This window comes from Chrysochloris asiatica, unplaced genomic scaffold, assembly GCF_000296735.1.
Source record: "Chrysochloris asiatica unplaced genomic scaffold, ChrAsi1.0 scaffold00039, whole genome shotgun sequence".
Lineage (NCBI taxonomy): Eukaryota > Metazoa > Chordata > Mammalia > Afrosoricida > Chrysochloridae > Chrysochloris > Chrysochloris asiatica.
The window spans coordinates 10,373,959-10,393,057 of NW_006408557.1; the positions used below are offsets into that span (position 1 = coordinate 10,373,959).

At 38.1% G+C, this 19,099-nt stretch overlaps 1 protein-coding gene across 1 annotated transcript in view; it reads left to right on the forward strand.

The window, feature by feature from the left end:
• Positions 1 to 19,099, forward strand: part of LOC102837054 (chromosome unknown open reading frame, human C20orf26) — a 529,862-nt gene that overhangs the window by 494,786 nt on the left and 15,977 nt on the right. Inside the window, exon 25 of the mRNA XM_006860747.1 lies at positions 4,483 to 4,573. Coding sequence (XP_006860809.1) covers positions 4,483 to 4,573 — 91 coding nt within the window. The remainder of the gene's footprint in view (positions 1 to 4,482; positions 4,574 to 19,099) is intronic.

Consider the following 19,099-nt stretch of genomic DNA (forward strand, 5'->3'; position numbering starts at 1 on the left):
CCTTCACGAGGGATATTAATCTATAGTTTTCTTTTATGTGTGGTGTCTTTACCTGGCTTTTGTGTCAGAGTGATGCTGGCTTCATAGATGAGTTAGGAAGTAGTCCTTCCTTTTCTATATTTTAGAATAGTTTCAGTAGAACTGAGACCCAGCCCTGAAAAACCTGATTTTTTTTTTTTTTTTTAAAGGTCTAAGCTCTAATTTTCAAATGTTGCTCAGGTGACAGCAAACACAACTGCAGGTTATTTCTGATCTTTAGCGTGTCTTTTTGCAACCTCGATTACATACCATGCCATTTCTCGCTCACTGCCTTCTATGTATCAAATGTAAACATGGCTCAGACAAATAGCACGATGCTTATTGTAAGACCAGGTCTGCCAGTCACGCTCAGTTCCAAGGGTCACAAGGTTGAGACTCACTATTGAGCATAACCTAGAATTAGGTATGTTGGAGGGAGAATTTATCTGTCTTCTGCCATGATCCTAAGGTGATATGTGTGCTAAAAAGGACATGTGCAAATAAGAATTGATTCTCTAAGGAAAGCCTGCATACCACTTCAGCTGCAGTTTCCCCAAACCTTGAAAAACAAAACAAAACAAATGCACATGTCCAGTCAGAAAAACTCCTATGTAGGTGTGAGTACCCGCTGAGTCCTCTTAACAACTCTAAAAGCAAAAACTGGCTCTCACCTCACCAAGAGAAAATCAGAGTATTTTCATTAAAAAAAAAAAAAATCTTGGAAAACCAGATGTGTTTCTTTCCTATCCACCCACCTTCTTTCCTCTATCTGTTGCATAAATTCAGCCATTTAACTGTTTGGTACCTTGAAGACAAGGCTGCTACACTACAACTGTCTCTCCTTGTTTCTCTGCAAGAACAGTATTACTTTTTGTTTTTTCCTTTTTCTTTGGACATGCGCTTTTTCCTCTTGTGCTAGTGCTTTTTTGATTTGCTTTCTCAGCCTTTAGTGTAATCAGTGGCTGAGGTGATTCTCAGATCCCCAACCAGTTTGTGTGATTTTCTTGATAAGATAGCAGAATGTCCACTGAGGAAAACTCTGAAGAAGACGACTAATCAATGCTGAATAATTGGGTCATATTGACCCAAAATGGCTACTTGAGTTCCAGAATCCACATTTCCCAGAACTTCTGAGAAAGGTGAATTATTGGCAACAGTGATGGAGAATTCAAGTCCTCCCACATCAACCAGGTCTGCCCCTGTCTAAAATAACAGCGGCAGTAGTGAAGTCTTCTGTTTAGGTCTTGTGGCATCATGGAATTTTTGTCTCATGGTTGTGTGTTGTTGTTGTTGTTGTTAAGTCATGTTGAGTCTGTTTCAACTCATCAGAACCCAGTATAGGGTTTCTGTGGTGTGGCTGATGAGTTTAAACTGCCGATCTTGTATTTCAAACCAACTTTATAGTCCTATGCTTATCTTACAGCACCACACCAGGACTCCCATGGTTGTACAAACATAGTTTATTGGCGTCACTGTCACTTCGGAATCCTGGTGTGGCGCTGTGGGTTAATGCGCCAGACTGCAAAGCCGTTTGAACTGTAAGGTCGGCTGTTCAAGCTCACCAGCTGCTCCTTGGAAACCCTATACAGGGTCACTATGGGTCTGAATCAACTCAACATCACTTAACAACAACAACAACCCTGTCACTAAGAGGCCTTCTCTCCTGAAAGCTCCTATGCAATAGCTATGTGCTTTCTCAGTGGGCTTCTTTTGTTCTTCCTTTTTAAAATATGAATTGGAATAAAAGCTATTTGCTACTTGTTTTCTTTTTGAATTCACCATACTCTATAACCCACACCTGGGAGCTAGCCAAGACTTTCCAGGACTGTAATTTCCATACAAGTTAAACCGGCAGAGTAGAAAATGCTCAAGTTTGGAACCACTTACCATTAAGTTTGATGTTGTCCTTCCCATACAGGATCAAATTGGGGTGGGTGTGCAATTCTATTTAATTATTCCCATAATTAAATGGAATGGACTGTCACAGAGACAGCAGCAATGGACTCAATTGCAACAGCAATTGTGAGGATGGTGCATCTCTGGGCAGCGTTTATTTCTGTTGTACATAAGGGCTCTATGAGCTGAAGGTGACTTGATGACACCTAACAACAACATCATGGTATTTACATTGGACTCCTGGCGTGGCGCTGTAGGATCAGCACTGGACTGCAAACTACAAAGTCAGCAGTTCAAACCCACCAGCTTCTCCTCAGAACCCCTATACAGTGTTGCTATGATTTGGAACCAACTTTATGGCACTAAACAACAACAACAATGTTGGAGTCCTGGTGTGGCATTGTAGGATAACCACAAGGTTGGTTTGAACTGCAAAATCAGTGATTCAAATCCACCAGCCACTCCTTGGAAATGCTATATAGGGTTGCTCCAAGTTGGAACTGACTTGAAGGCTTTTAACAACAATAACAAATGTTGGGTAACATTAGTACCTTGGGTAGTACTAACCAAAAGGTTCAAGTCCACCTAGAGGTGTCCCAAAAGAAAGATCTGGTGGTCAATTTCCAAAAGATCAGCCCTATGGAGCACAGTTATAGTCTGGACACACATGGACATGCCATGAATCAAAGTCAATTCAGTGGCAACTGAATTGTTGGATAAAATGTAATGGCAATGGGGAGGAGGGCAAGTTTTTGTTTGTAAGGCATTTAATTTATATTAATGGTGATGGAATATTTTAGAAAAAGGATAATAACAATGGTGACAAAATATGAAAAATGTCAATATCCTCATGGATGTGGAAGTTGCTGCATTGGAGAATGTTTTACTGTATCTATTTTGTAATATATAATGATACCAGCTAGGTTGAAATGGGCCTGGGCTGCTCTTTACCTATTGGATGGATGCCTTTGTACTATGGCTTCTGTCTCTCCTTTAGTAATTGACTGATTCTGAAACTCCTGTTTTATCCCTAGCTAAGAGTGTCTCCTTATAGATATTTGGCACGTTGTGAATGATTTTCTATTGTAAACAGATGTGGTAGAAGCTGTTCTCAAGACAAGGTGGGTGTCTGCATACCCCTTGTGATTACAAATCAACTCTATCTCAGATATAGGAGCATGATCTTTGCAAGCCTCCTTTACAAATTGCTACTAGGGAAGCAGCAAAACAAAACAAAACAAAATAAAACTGAAAATGAACTTGTAAGTCAATTACTTGGTTTGCATCAAGAGTGTCTTTTTTTCTTTTTTTTTTAATCATGCTTGGCTTTAGTGGAACCCATGAAGTCACTGTCTCAGGAGTGAGTCTTACTTGGCCCCCAGCCCCCTTGTTTCTCCTAGATTTATTTTTTCTCCTAACCAGTAATCATTTCTAAATATTCACTGGTTTCTCTATCTGAGCATCTAAGGTGGCAGGTGTATTTACTTTTGTCCCTGCACATTATGGGTATGAAGTACTTACTAGTGGAATTAACAATGGGATGGATATATGGCCCTAAAAACAAGGTAGGTGATTAAACACAACATTAGGTCATATTCTGGTTGAGTGAACAGATAGTAGGTAAGATTTGTGGAGCTAAGTGCCATGCTGACCCTAACACATATTTTCTGGGACAGTCTGGTCATATGTTCATCTTATAAAGTCTCAGTGGACCTGGAACTCTTTACCTTGTTCCCAAAAAGTCTCAGAAAATAGAAAATGCTCATTTGCAACAGTCCATGAGTTGGCAACACTTCTTTCTTTCTCTGTATACACACGTGATACCCACTAACAGTGATGGGAGCTGTGTCCCAGAGGTTAGCTTCATATCCCAAGACACACATTAAAATAAAGGAAGAGTTAAAACACCAATAGACATTCTTGATTATTCTAAAAGAATGTCACATTTTCTGCTCTCCCCTATAAATAAATGATGACAACCATTTTGTTCTCCATGTAAGAAAGCATTTATTTAGTCAAACAATTTTCAGTGAAGAGTTCACAGATACAGGCACCAAAAAACCTGCTCTCCTAAAAGAGATTCAATTAGCTATCAGTGCAATTGTACGAAGACCATGCTGCAACACCGAGGTGGCCTGCTTCTCTGGTCATTATTAATCTAGAAACCTTAATGAACAACATTTGTGTTATTGTCTACTCAAATTTAATTTGTTTATGCAGCAGTTCAGTTAATCCTGCAGTCTGTTTTTCTCAAATGAGGGCAGATAATAGAGACACCATCCTTTACAAGTCTTCAGGCTTTTAAACTCTGATAACATCAGGATTCTTCACTGGGTCTTGCCCCAGCTCTGAATTAAACCACTTTAAATGTAATTACGGAACCTGGCCTTACATCAGGAACATCCATTTTAAAAATTGATTGGTCAGCCTGTTACACGAGGCATTTTATGGGCAAACGATTGCTACGAGGGCAGAACTGTAATTTATAAAGGCAAAAAAGCAGGTAAATACTTTATTAGTGATAATGAGAGGTTTGCCAGATAACTGAATCTCTTTTCTCCTCACTAGCTACTTCATGGAGCCATGGTGCATGGCCATCTTCCACGATCGTTTTATTGATCTCAGGAAAGAGTTACGCCAAATCTTAACCTCGAAGGAGGTAAGAGTAATTAATGGGTCTCCCTTGCAAATTATAAGCAGTTTATATTTGTTGATCATTTGGACTTTCCCCTACATTTCTATTTTACGGTTTTACATTTTAAATCAACTGTGTTTCATATAAGCAAGGTATTGAATATTTAAATGTAGGCAGTGATATCAGGAAAAATCTTTAGATCATTTTGTTTGGGGGTCAAATTTTCTTTTTCCTTTTTACAAGTAACTGTGTTTTTATTATCAACTAACAGTAAAGGGTAAAAGCTGAATTTGAGTTTCATTTGCTCGCTCCTGAAAATGAAGATTGCATTCCTATAGTTTCTGTGTGTATGTTCCAGTAAATATTAGTATGTATTTAGAAGATGTAAAAGGAAATCATCCAGATATAAAAGCATTCCTTATATAGCTGAGACTTTTTTTTAATCAGATGCATTCAGATTAGCTGAAAGTTAGTTCACATGTTTCAAAAGTTCTAATGGTCTGCAAGAAATTTGACTCTGATGAAGTAGCAAAGTATTTGTAAAACTTCCAATTCTATTCTGTTCTTTCATTCCATACTGAAGTCTGTTGCTGCGCTGTCACTAGGGGAGTGAGGAATGTACCAGGTGACACGGTCACAGGGAGGGAGTGATTCCAAAAAGACTGTCTATAAAATTTTAGTGCAGCGTCTCAGCAAAAAAAATTTTAAATAACAATATCTCTGTAGTTAGGTATAACAACAAAAGCATTTTTATTAGTCCAGCTTACCCACAAGACTAAAATTGTATGCTGATTTACTTTTTGAACCTTCTAATGCTCCTCGGAAACCCTATACAGGGTCGCTATGGGCCAGAGTTGACTCAACAGCACTTAACAACAACAACAACAATGAGGTACTTGACAACAATAACAATGCACTCTAGTTAGAGTGTCATTATTACCCAAATACAATGACACTTAGATACACATGGTTTCTTCTGCATGCACTACAAACACATGCTGCTGTTCTCATTGCTACATGTGTTTTTATAATTGCTGATTTTGTTCAATTTTCTGGTGCTTTAACTATAGTATTGTGGTAAATAATATTGTTGTTAAGTGTCTTCGAGTCGGTTCCGACCCATAGGAACCCTGTACAGGGTTTCCGAGGCTATAAATCTTTACGGGAGCAGAAAGCCTCATCTTTCTCCCACTGGTAGTTTCGAACTGCTGGCCTTAAGGTTCGCAGCCCGATTTGTAACCACTACGGTAAATAATATAGCTGAGCCTATATCAACAACATTTTTGGAAATGACGTCGTAATTAAAAAAAAAGGTGGTAGGGATGGGAATTATGAGGAACCAACAAGGAACATGAACACAAGAACTGTTACTAAAGATTCTTTGTGGTCTGATGCTGTAAGAGGTCCACGGTGGGGACATGACACCATGAGTTACCACACTAGGTGATACCAAGTCTAATGATGCCACTGGTTTATGGCAGATAAGGAAGTTAACACCTGCGCTCAGAGCGGTCAAATATCAAGCCTCGACTCTACCTTGCTTCACTCAGACAAGGACTGGGGCCTGGCTCATTCGTTTCCACCTTGTTTTACTGTCCACTTGGGTGATTCGTGTGACTCTGGTGTCACTGCCACTTGAGAGTTCCATGCCTCTTGAAGTTTGATGCCAAGTGATGTGAGCAGTACAGACGTGGATCATGTACTGCAGCATGTATCACCTCTGTTACTCATAACAAGACACTTATAAAGTGACTGGAGATACTATTGTTATCCTCCCAGTTTACCAGTGAGGAAGCTTTGTTGTTGTTGTCAGGTGCCATCGAGTCGGAACCGACTCATAGCGACCCCATGCACAGCAGAACGAAACAATGTTCGATCCTGGGCCAACCTCACTACCGCTGCCACACTTGAGTCCATCAATGATGCCACCTGGCTGATCCATCTCGTTGGGGGTCTTCCTCTTTTTCTCTCACCCTCCACCTTACCCAGCATGACATCCTTCTCCAACGATTGTTTCCTCCGGACAATATGTCCAAAGTAGGAGAGACGAAGCTTAGCCATCCTGGCCTCCAAGGAGCACTCTGGCTGCACCTCTTCCAAAACAGATCAATTGGTTCTTTTGGCAGTCCATGGCACTTTCAGTATTCTCCTCCAACACCACAACTCAAAGGCATCAATTCTTCTACGATCCTCCTTATTCACTGTCCAGCTTTCGCATCCATATGAGGCTATTGAAAACACAATGGCCTGGGTCAGGCGCACCCTAGTCCTCAAGCTGACATCTCTGCTCTTCAACACTTTAAAAAGTTCCTGTGTAGCAGATTTGCCTAGTGCAATATGTCATCTGATCTCTTGACTGCTACTTCCGCGAGTGTTGATAGTTGATCCAAGAAGAATGAAGTCCTTGACAACTTCAATCTTTTCTCCATTGATAAGAATGTTGTTTATTGGTCCAGTGGTGAGGATTTTTGTTTTCTTGACATTGAGATGTAGACATTTAAAATAACCTACCATGGTTTATCAGCTAGTCATGACTCATGACTGACAAGATTCAAACTTGAGTAGCTCTCACTCCAGGAACATAGGTACCAAGCCGCTCCACCTAGGGTGTGTAGCTGGCACTACTCCACATTAGCCCCTCTTCAGTTTGACTCTTGGGGTTCAAGATGGGAAATTTTAATAACTTAAATCTGATTGGGAAACATGTTTAAAATGTAAACCCAAATAAAATGTCTTTGAGATACACACAAGTCAGAACCAGACAAGTAAACATAAATGAGGTATCAACAAGTACATGAAAAGATGCTCAACATTATTAGCCATCAAGAAGTTATACATCAAAACCACAGTGAAATACCACTTCAGCCCCACTAGAATGGCAGTGATCCAAAACCAAATAGCAACAACAACAACAACAAACAAAAACTGAAGATGATAGGCATTGGAGTGGGTGTGAAGAAATTGAAACCCTGGTCCATTGCTGGAGGAAATGGAAAACTGATATACCCACTCTGGAAAATAGTCTAATGTTTCCTCAAAAAGTTGAGCATGGGAATACCAACCATATGACCCAGAAATTCCAATCCTGGTTATATACTTAAAAGAAAGGGAAGTAGGTGCAGCAGAAGCCCGTACACGAATGTTCATTGCAGTGCTGTTCACAATAAATAGTCAAAAGGTAGAAACAACCTACATGTCTATCACAAACAAAACGGGGTATATACACCCAATGGACTGTTGTTATTGTTAACTGCCATCCAGTTGGTTCCAACCCATTGCAACCCTATAGAGGATTTCTGAGGAGTGGCTGGTGGATTTGAGCCACTAACCTTGCAGTTCAAACTGACCTGGCACCCCAGCGCATTATCCTGAAGCACCACACTAGGACTCCAATGAAATATTACTCAGCCATAAAGAGAAATGAAGGTCTGATACATGCCACAACATGGACGATCCTTGAAAATACTTTGTTGTTAAGTGCTGTCAAGTCGGTTCTGACCCATAACAACCCTGCTTCCGAGGAGTGGCTAGTGAGCTTGAACCACCTGAGCAAAATAAGTCAAAGAGAGGCAAATACTGAAATAAGCAAATATATAAATTCAGAGTTTATTAGTAGTTTCCAGGGGAGGAGTCCTAGGTCTAGGAGGAGTCAAATGTGCATAAACAGTTAAGTGTTCCACTACTCACCAATAGGTTGGCAGTTCAAACCTAGAGAGGCCTTGGAAGACAAGCTTTGTGATCTTCCTCTGAAAATTCATTGCCTTAAAAGCCCTGCGCAGTTTCACTTTCACACAAGGGACCACTGTACGCTGAAATGGACTCTATGGCAACTAACCACAACAACAGGAATGGGAGGGGGAGGTAAAGGGGAAGCTTTTGCTTGAGGGGAATAGAATTTATGTTAATGGTGGTAGAATAATTAGGAAAAAGATGGGGATAAAGGTACGAAGATGTAATCAATGTCATTGAAATGTGCATGTAGAAATCGTTGAATTGGCAAATGTTTGTTGTGTATATATATTCTATAGAAAAAATATATATATATGAAGGAAGTAATGAGTATGTGACTAAATGCAAAGGTTAAATGCTGCTAAACTCATTCAAATTAAACATATATATAATTATGAACTCCTGGGGTGGCACTGTAGCATCAGCACTGGACTGCGAACCACAAAGGTTAGCAGTTCAAATCCACCAGCTGCTCCTCAGAAACCCTATACAGTATCTCTGTGAGTCAGAACCAACTCAACAGTACTTAACAACCACAACAACAATATATAATTATATATACTATATATATAATTGGAATCCTGGTATGGCACTATAGGATAAGCACTGGACTGCTAACCACAAGGTCAGAAGTTCAAATCCACCAGCTGCTCATCAGAAACCCTATACAGGGTCAGTATGAGTCAGAACTGACTCAACTGCACACAACAGCTTAATTATAATTATATTTACACATAAAATTATAAGGAACCCTGGTGGCATGGTAGGATAAGCACTAGACTACTAACCATAAGGTTGGTAGATGAAACCTATCAGCCACTCTATGGGAGAAAGATAAGACTTTCTGTTCCCATAAAGATATATAGCCCAGAAACCCTATATGGGCTTGCTGAGTCAGAATCAATTCAGTGGCAGTGTTTTTTATTTTTAAAATATATGTATATTTAAACTTGAATGACCTTTGCAGCATCTGACTTTCACATCTAGTCACATCTCCTCCACTGTCCTTAGGTATATGGTTCCCAAATTGTGGCCATTTTTTTTTTTTTTTTTTTTTTGAAAAAATTTGTATTTAGAATTAGCCAGCTGAACTCCGTTTAGATGATCCCAATTTTGTTGGCAACATCCAAAGCATCATAGTCAGGAGCCAGTCGAACATATGCCTTCTTTTCTCCATCGGGCCTGATTAAGGTGTTGACCTTGGCTACGTCAATGTCATAGAGCTTCTTCACAGCCTGTTTGATCTGGTGCTTGTTGGCCTTGACATCCACAATGAACACAAGTGTATTATTATCTTCAATCTTCTTCATGGCTGACTCAGTAGTCAGAGGGAACTTGATGATGGCATAGTGGTCAAGCTTGTTTCTCCTGGGGGCGCTCTTCCGAGGATATTTGGGCTGCCTCCGGAGCCTCAGAGTCTTGGGCCGCCGGAAGGTGGGTGACGTGCGGATTTTCTTTTTTTGTGTGGCTATGGACGCCTTTCAGCACTGCATTCTTGGCCTTCAACGCCTTTGCTTTGGCTTCAGCTTTGGGAGGGGCAGGGGCTTCCTTCTTCGCCTTCAGCACCATCTTCGTAAAAAAGAAATTGTGGCCATTCTGTAGGACAGAGTAGAACTGCCCCATAGGGCTTCTAAGGCTATAAACCTTCATATAGCAGATGACTCCATCTTTCCTCCCACAAAGCTGGTGGTTTGCTAGGTTCAAATCACAAGCTTTCTAGTTAACAACCACTTTTTAATTACTCATCTTCAGCAAAATTTTACTTTTGTGTGACAGCAATGATATTGTTTGATAGCGTCTGCATTCTGTTGGATCACCTTTCTTTGGAATAGACACAAATAAGGATCTCTTCCGGACAATAAGCCAGATGTCTTCCAAACTTTTTGACATAGACAAGTGAGTACCTCCATTGCTGCATCTGTTTGCTGAAACATTTCAACTGGTATTCCTTCAATAATAGCAGTTCTTGATCATATACTACCTCCCAAAATAGTTGAACGTCGACCATTTTGTTTCTTACAGTGACTAACGTATTCCTTCCATCTTGTTTTCATGCTTCTTGCATTGTTCAGTATTTTGCCTATATAACCCTTCTATACTGTAACTCAAAACTTGCATTTTTCTTCAGTACTTTCAGCTTGATAAATGCTGAACATGTTCTTCCCGTTGGGTTTTCGAACTCCAGGTCTTTACACATTGAATTATAATAATTGTTTTTGTTATCTGAAGCCACACTTTGAAATCTTGTGTTCAGCTGTTTTTTATCACTTTCTTCTTTCATTTTAGTTACTCTATGTAACAGGAGTAAATTTCAGAGTCTATTCTTGTATACATTTTATCCTTTTTTTTCTTTCCTATTTTAGATGATCTTTTACTTTTGTCATGTATGATGTCTTTGATGTCATCCCACAGTTCATCTGGTCTTCAGTTATTGTGTTCAGTGCATCAAATCTATTCTTGAAATGGTCTCTAAATTCAGATGGAATATACTTAAGGTTGTACTTTGGCTCTCATAGATTAGTTTTTATTTTCTTCAGCTGCATATTGAACTTGCACATGAGCAATTGATGCTCTTGTTCAACAATCGGCCCTTGACCTTGTTCTGACTGATAATATTGAGCTTCTCCACTGACTCTTTCCACAGATATAATCAATATGATTCCTGTATATTCCATCTGGTGAGAACCACATATATAGTCACTGTTTATGTTGCTGAAAAAGGTATTTCAGCTCATCAATGCCTAGGATATTGATCTTTATGTATTGTATTTCCTTTTGACAACTTACAATTTTTCTAAATCGATACTTTTTACATTCCACATTCTGATTAATAATGGATGTTTTCTGCTGTTTCTTCTCATTTGTATATATAATTTATAGGCCAAACAAGGAGCCCTGGTAGCATAGTGGGTTATGAATTGGACTGCTAACCACAAGGTCAGCAGTGTGAATTTACCAGCCACTCAGTGGGAGAAAGATGAGGCTTTCTGCTCCCATAAAGATTTACAGCCTCAGAAACCCTATTCAGGGCCACTGTGAGTTAAAACTGACTCCATGGCACATCACCATCACCACTACCATAGGCCGAACAGATCTCTGCACTTCTTCCTTGGGCTGTGAGGAGATTAGCTGAAGTTGAAATCTGAACCTGAGTTGAAAGACTGGTATTTAGTCCTTGGATATACTCCCTTTCTCTCACAGTGTAATCTGCATCTCACTACACTCCCATAGTAAAGTTTTATTACTTTTCTAGTTACCCCATCAAAACTGATTCCTTCTAATCTCAGATCCACACTCCTCAGCTGACATTTCTCATGGAGTCAAAAGGTCTTAGGCATCCTCTCCATGCTTCACCTTACCAAGTACACTATCAAACTCAAAGCCAGTCATTTTTCATGGACATTCGAGAAAGACACACTAAGGGCTCCCTAACCATTGTTTGGGGTTATCTAGATTTCCAAAAAATAAAACAAACTCTTTTTTTCTTCCCTCTTCCTCTGGAAGAAAAACCGTAATTGAGGGATTATTCTGTTTTAAGCATTTCCATTTACCAAATGGGAAGAGCTACTGAAAGGGATGGAGATGGTGGCCTCTTGCTCAGCTGGTCCACTCACTATGATCTTGAGAGTATCCACAGATTCCTAAGAAACATGAGCTAATAACTGTGCTCACCTCAGAAAGTCGTGGGAGGAGTAAAAGAGGGAATGTGTTCAAACACATGGTTCTGTAAGTGCCAGCCACCATGAGTAACAATGGTGATGGAAATATGGTGGAAATGGGTGACAATGGAAGCAATAGACATATAAACAGAAATTGAGTAATTTCCATTTAAGAGTCTGAGCATATAAAAATAGAAAAGAGACCCTTCACTAAAGAATAACAATAATGCTTTTACTCAAATATAGAGATGAGATATCTCTTTCAATTCCCTTTCTCCCTTGACTTCAGAAAAATGTATAAATTCAGTCCTAAGGTTTGGTATATACATTTTATTCTTCTTCCACATGTGAAGAGGGGAATAAAAGACAATTACATATGACTGTCATTATAAATCATTTCAAATCTATATATCTTTTGTTTTTTAAAAACTATCTCATTATTTGTTGTTGTGAAATGCCATTGAGTTGGTTCTGACCCATAGCGACCCTGTATAGGGTTTCTAAGGAGCAGCTGGTGAGCTTGAACCGCCAGCCTTGCAGTTCAAATGGTTTTGCAGTCTGGTGCATTAACCCACAGCACCACACCAGGACTCCATTATGTTGTTGTTGTTGTTGTTGTTAAGTACTGTGGCGCCATTTTCGACTCATAGCGACATTGTACAGGGTTTCAGAAGCTATAAATCTTTACGGGAGCAGAAAGCCTCATCTTTCTCCTGCAGAACAGCTGGTAGTTTCGAACTGCTAACTCCATTATTGTTGTTGTTGTTATGTGCCATCGAGTCGGTTCCGACCCATAGCGACCCTGTATAGGGTTTCCGAGGGTGTAAATCTTTACGGGAGTAGAAAGCCTCATCTTTCTCCCGCGGAGCAGCTGGTAGTTTCGAACCGCTGACCTTAAGGTTCGCAGCCCGATTCGTAACCACTACGCTACCAGAGCTCCTTGACCTCTTAAATCATTTTTTGAAATTAAAGAACATACTGTAAATTCATTAGCACTACATTTGGGTTGTGGCTTAGGCCAAAGAGTCATTAACCAAAGTTAATTTTGGTGTAGTTAAATTATCCTTCAAATTTCTTTACCAAAGATAAAATAATTACAAATATATATGTAACTAACAACAGAGTCCCAAAATGTATGAAATAAAATTGACCAGAATTGAAGGGTGAAATAGACAAGTTTACAATAATAGGTACTTCAGTACTTCACTTTAAATAATGGAACAGATAGCAACATAGAAGACCTGAACAACACTATAAACCAACTTCTTGTTGTTGTTAAGTGCTGTGGAGTCAGTTTGACTCATAGTGATCCTGCATAGGGTTTTCTAGGGGTTTTTGTTTTTTTTTGCAGGAGCAGAAAGCCCCATCTTTCTCCCACAGAGTGGCAGGTGGGCTCAAACTATGATTATCCTATGGAGTCATTACACTCTCATAAACCAACTAGATCTCATGTATACTTAAAGAACACTTTACTAAACAACAGCAAGATGCACATTCTTCTCAAGTGCCCATGCACATTCTCCAGGATAAGCCACATGGTAGGCCACAATAAGTCTCAATAAATTTTAAAAGATTGAAATATATTACTAAGTACCTTCTCTGGCCACAATGTAATAAAACTAGAAATCAATCAGAGAAGATAAACTGGGAAAGTTAAAAATATATGGATATGAAACAACAAGCTCATAAACAACAAATGGGTCAAAGAAGAAATCACAGGGGAATTAGAAAATATTTTGAGACAAAAATGAGAGCACAACATAAGAAAACATATGGGATGCAATGAAAACTGTACTCAGAGGGATGTTTATACTGTGAATGCTATCAAAATGATAAAACATATCTACAATCAGTCATTTAACTTTACAACTTAACTAGAAAGGATTAAACTAAGCCAAATGTAATCAGGAGGAAAGAAACAATAACGATTAGAACATAGAGATAAATGAAATAGAGAATAGAAAAACAAAAGAGGAAATCATCAAAACCATAAATTGGTTCTTTGAACAGATCAACAACACTGACAAAACTTTAGCTATACTAAAGAAGAGAAAATTCAATTGGCTAAAATGAAATGGGATAATTACTATCAACTTGACAGAAGTAAAACTTGAAATAATTATAAGAAAATACTATGAAGAATTGTACAATATGAACAATAATCAGAATAGTGTGATGAAATTTACAGACTCATAGAAAGACAAAAAATACCAAAATTGACTAAAGAAGAAATAGAAAATATGAACAGACCTATAGCAAGTGAACAGACCTATAGCAAGTGAAGATGGTGAACCAGTAATAAGAAAATTCACAACAAAGAGAAGCCCAGGACTAACTGGTTTCACTGGGAAATTCTGCCAAATATCAAAAGAAGAATTAACACAAATCCTTTTCAAACTCTTCCAAAAAATGGAAGAAGATGAACACTTTCTTTTTAATACATTTTTTGAAGCTAGCATTACCTGTATATCAAATCCAAAGATATCACAAGAAAGTAAAACTATAGACAAATATCCCTTATAAATATACATGTAAAAATCTTCAACAAAATATTGGAGAACCAAATCTAGCAGCATATCAAAAGGACTGTGTATCCTAACCAAGTGGGATTGATCCTAGAAATGCAAGTGGTTCAATATAAGAAAGTTAATCCATTTAATGCATCATACTAATACAATGAAAGAAAAGAACTACATGGTCGTAATTAATGGAGAAAAAATATTTGACGAAAATCAAACACTATTCACAATAAAAGCACAAAACTAGGAATAGAAAGGAACTTCCATAACCTGAAAATAGAGATTTTTTTTTAACCCTCCCCCAGCTAACATTATACTAAATAGTGAATGACTGAAAGTTTTCTCCCTGAGATAAGGAACAAGATATTACCACTTCCATTTAAGTTCATACTAGAACATCTGGCCAAACCAATTAGATAAGAAAAAGAAATTTAAATCACCCAAGTTAGAAAAGAAGTAATAAGTTGATCTCTATTCACTGATGACATGGTTTCATGTGTTGTTGTTGTTGTTGTTAATTGCCAACTCATAGCAACCCTGTATAGGGTTTCTGAGGAGCAGCTGTTGGGTTAGAACCTCAATGATCTTATACGAGAATAAGTAAAAAGAAGTATTTTTCCTGAGGTTCCATTTCATACATGCACAGGTTTATTCCAAACAAAATATATTTAAACAAGTATCTGTTATCAGTGGATGGCTGCAGACAAGTTTTATCAGTAATACACTTGCCTTAGTCTTGTTGCAGTATCTTCAAAAAAGAGGTCTAATCAAAACATGGCTTCCAAGAGCATCTGTTGGGCCAGTTAAGTTCAAGGCAGAGAGATTATCTCAGAGGTTATAGTGACTAATTTGGGGAGTATGGGGAGGAAATTCTAAAGGGGTAATTTTTATAGATTTTTTTCAAAAGACACAGGTGATCCCTGGGGCTTATTATAAATAAGTGTTATGAAAACTACACTGTAAGAAAATTTTCAGGAAATTTGTTCCAAGGAATTTTTTTTTTCCATCATGACAATGCACCTGCTAAACCTTCTAGGAGAATTTCCTACCCTATCCACTCTACAATACTGATCTTTACCTTTAGATTTCTTTTTGTTCTCAAAATTCAAATAACACGTTTTAAAAACATGATTTGAGTCCCTCGAAGATTCCAAAACTATCATTTTGATGTGATGTAAATCAACAATTCAGTATTCTTCATGGAAAGGTTGGAGAGATAAACCTTCAGAAATGTATACACCTAGATGGAGGGAACCAATAGCTTCACATTTTTATATTTTTGATTAATGATGATTTCTATGATTTTGTAACAGTATGTTTAGACTTACCCTTGTACAAAGAGCACCCTAAATGAACACCCTAAATGATACACAAAAAAATATTAGAACTAATGAATAGAACTAATAAATAGAACACCCTAAATGATACACAAAAAAATATTAGAACTAATGAATGAATTCAGCAAAGTTGTAACATGCAAAACATACAAAAATGAGTTGTATTTCTGTATACTAGCAATGCTGGAGTCCTGGTGTGGCACTACAGGATAATACACTAACGGGGTAATTAGATAATGGATCTAAAGGTCAGTTTAAACCACAAAGTTGGTGGTTCAAATTCACGAGTCACCCCTTGGACCCTATACAGGGTCGCTGTAAGTCAGAACTTAACAACAATGTACTATTTAATGCCATGCCTCTGTTAGTTTGTCATTCTGTGGGGGCTTGCATGTTGCTGTGATTCTGGAAGCTATGCAACGGGTATTTTAAATATCAGCAGGGTCACCCACAGTGGACAGGTTTCAGCTGAGCTTCCAGATGAAGACAGACTAGGACTTCCAAATATTTAGTCACTGAAAACCTTATGAATAGCAGTGGAACATGGTCAGATAGCACCAGAATATTGAATATTGAAACACAATGAAGAGCACCACAATATTGTCAGATACAGTTCTAGAAGATGAACTCAGGTTGGAAGGAATTCAATATACATTTGGGAAAGAGCTGCCTACTCAAAGCTGAGTTGACTGTGATGATGAGAATGGAGTAAAACCTCCAGGACCTTCATTTGTTGTCTTTTACGGTAGCAGTCCTATGTAATATTCCTCCTTTTGTGACTGACTAATTTCACTCAACATAAAGTCCTCAAGGTTCATCCATGTTATGCAGTGGCTTTCAGCTTCCTTGTTATTCTTCAAGAAAGCATAACATTCCATTGTGTGTATATACCACAATTTCTTTATCCATTTCAGTTGATGGGCACTTAGGCTGTCTCCATATTTTTGCTATTGTAAATAGTGCTGCTATGAACATTGGTGTGCCAAGTAGAGGAATTGCTGGATCATAAGGTATTTCTATTTTCAACCTTCTGAAGAAGTGCCATATTTCTTTTCAGAGAGGCTGGACTATATTGCAGTCCCACCAGCAATGCAGGAGTGTCCTCTCAGCACCGCTTTCGCTGTGTCCCAAAGATTTTGGGATGTTGTGTTTCTTTCCTATTTGTTTCTAGGAAATTTGTGAATTCATGTTTAATTTTTCTACTACGCAGTTACTTTTCAGCATGGTGTATTCAGTTTCCATGTACTTGATTTGACTTCCTTGGTCTTCCTAGTGTTGATTTCTAACTATTTTCTCTGTGGACTTGTGGTCTGAGAAGATGCTTTGCAGTATTTTGACATTTGTAAATTTATAGAGATTTGTTTTGTGGCCTAAGACATGGTCTATTTTGGATTTTGTTCCATGTGCACTGGAAAAGAATGTGTATTGTCCAGTGGTTGGGTTGAATGCTCTATACACATCTATGAGGTCCAGTTGGCTGATTGTGTTGTTTAGTTCTTCTTTGTCTTTGTCAAGTTTCTTTCTGGTTTTTCTATCCGTTTTTGAAAGCTGAGTATTAAAATCACCCACTATTATTGTAGATTCATCTATTTCTGTCTTCAAGTCTGTTAGAGTTTGCTTTATATATTTTGGAGCTCTCTCATTGGGAGCATATTATGGTTATGTCATCTTGTTCAATTATCCCTTTAATCATGAGATAATGTCCATCTTTATCTATTATGCTGGTTTTTGCCTTAAAGTTTATTTTATCAGAGATTAGTACTACCACTCCTGTTTGTTATTTATTGCAATTAGCTTGGTATAATTTTTTCCCATCTTTTGACTTTTAATCTGTTTTTGTCTCTGTGTGTGAGATGTGTTTCTTGCAGACAGCATATTGAAAGATATTGTTTTCTTATCGTTTCTGCCACCCTCCATCTCTTAATAGGTGCATTTAATCCATTTACATACAGCGTAATTATCGATAGGCATGGATTAATTGCTGCTATTTTGTTAGGGGTTTTTTTTGCATGTGTGGTGTTGCTGCTTTCTTTGTTCTCTGTGCATTCCTTTGATGAGTTAATGCTTTTTGTATTCTATTTTGTGAGTTTCCTCATAGTTTTAATGTTTCCATGTTCCTCTTGGATTTTCTTTTTCTTGATATGTTGTGAAATGTTAATTTTCTTTGAGGTTGCGTTATAGCCCATTAACTTTTCCCTCCATTTAGTGCAGTCTATTTTATCCTGTAATGTACCTGACCTTCTCACCATCTGGATCTCTGTTCCTATGTGTTTACCTTCTTTTACATTGTAATTGTTTTGATCATAGACTGACCTCCCAGATTCTCTGAGTTTGTTCTTATAGCTTTCTTCTGTTCTTGACTCTTCCTTCTGTCAATTTAATTCTGGGAGGTGCTGCCATGTATGTCAATCTCTGGTTGTTGTCTATTCCTGTTGGTTCTCAGTCCATAGAACTCCCTTTAGGATTTTTTGTAGCACAGGGTTGGCTTTGGCAAGATCCCTTAGCTTCTGTTTTTCCTGGGGAATGTTTTGAATACACTGTCGTATTTGATTGATAACTTTGCTGGATAAAGGATTCTTGGCTAGCAATTTTTTCTCTCAGGATTTTATATATGTCTCCCCATTGCCTTCTTGCTTTCATGGTTTTGGTGGAGAGATCTTAGCTTAATCTGACTTGCTTGCCTTTGTATGTAACACTTCTGTTTTCCCTAGCTGCTTTCAAGAATGTCTCTTTATCTTTGATTTTTGGAGAGCTTGATTAATGTATGTCTTGGTGATTTCCTTTTGGTGTCTATCCTTCTGGGGTTCATTGAGCTTCTTGAATGTTTATCTCTTTACCATTTTGGATGTTAGAGAGTTTCTTCCAGCAGTTCTTCAACTATTTTCTCTGTGGACTTGTGTGATTCTTCTTGTTCTGGAATACCAGTAATTCTTAACTTTTTCCTCTTCATTTTGTCCAACATGAATCTTAGACATTCTTCAGATTTTTTTATCCTTTTTTTCTGTTTGCTCTTCTATCTTAGTGGTTTTGATAGATTTGTCTTCCAGCTCACTGGTTCTGCCTTCCATCTCTTCTATTTTACTCCTTTATACTTTCGGAGTATTGTCTATTTCTGATATTCTGTTGTTGATCATTTGTAGGTTTTGAATTGTTTCCAATGTTGTAATTTGTTGTATCTATCTTATTTGATTGTTCCTGTAGTGCTTTTCTGACTTCTTCCTTATTTTTCTCAACTCCATTGTAAAGTGTTTTGAAACATTTTATAATCATTTTTCTGAATTCCTTATAAGGCATTTCCAAGGCCTG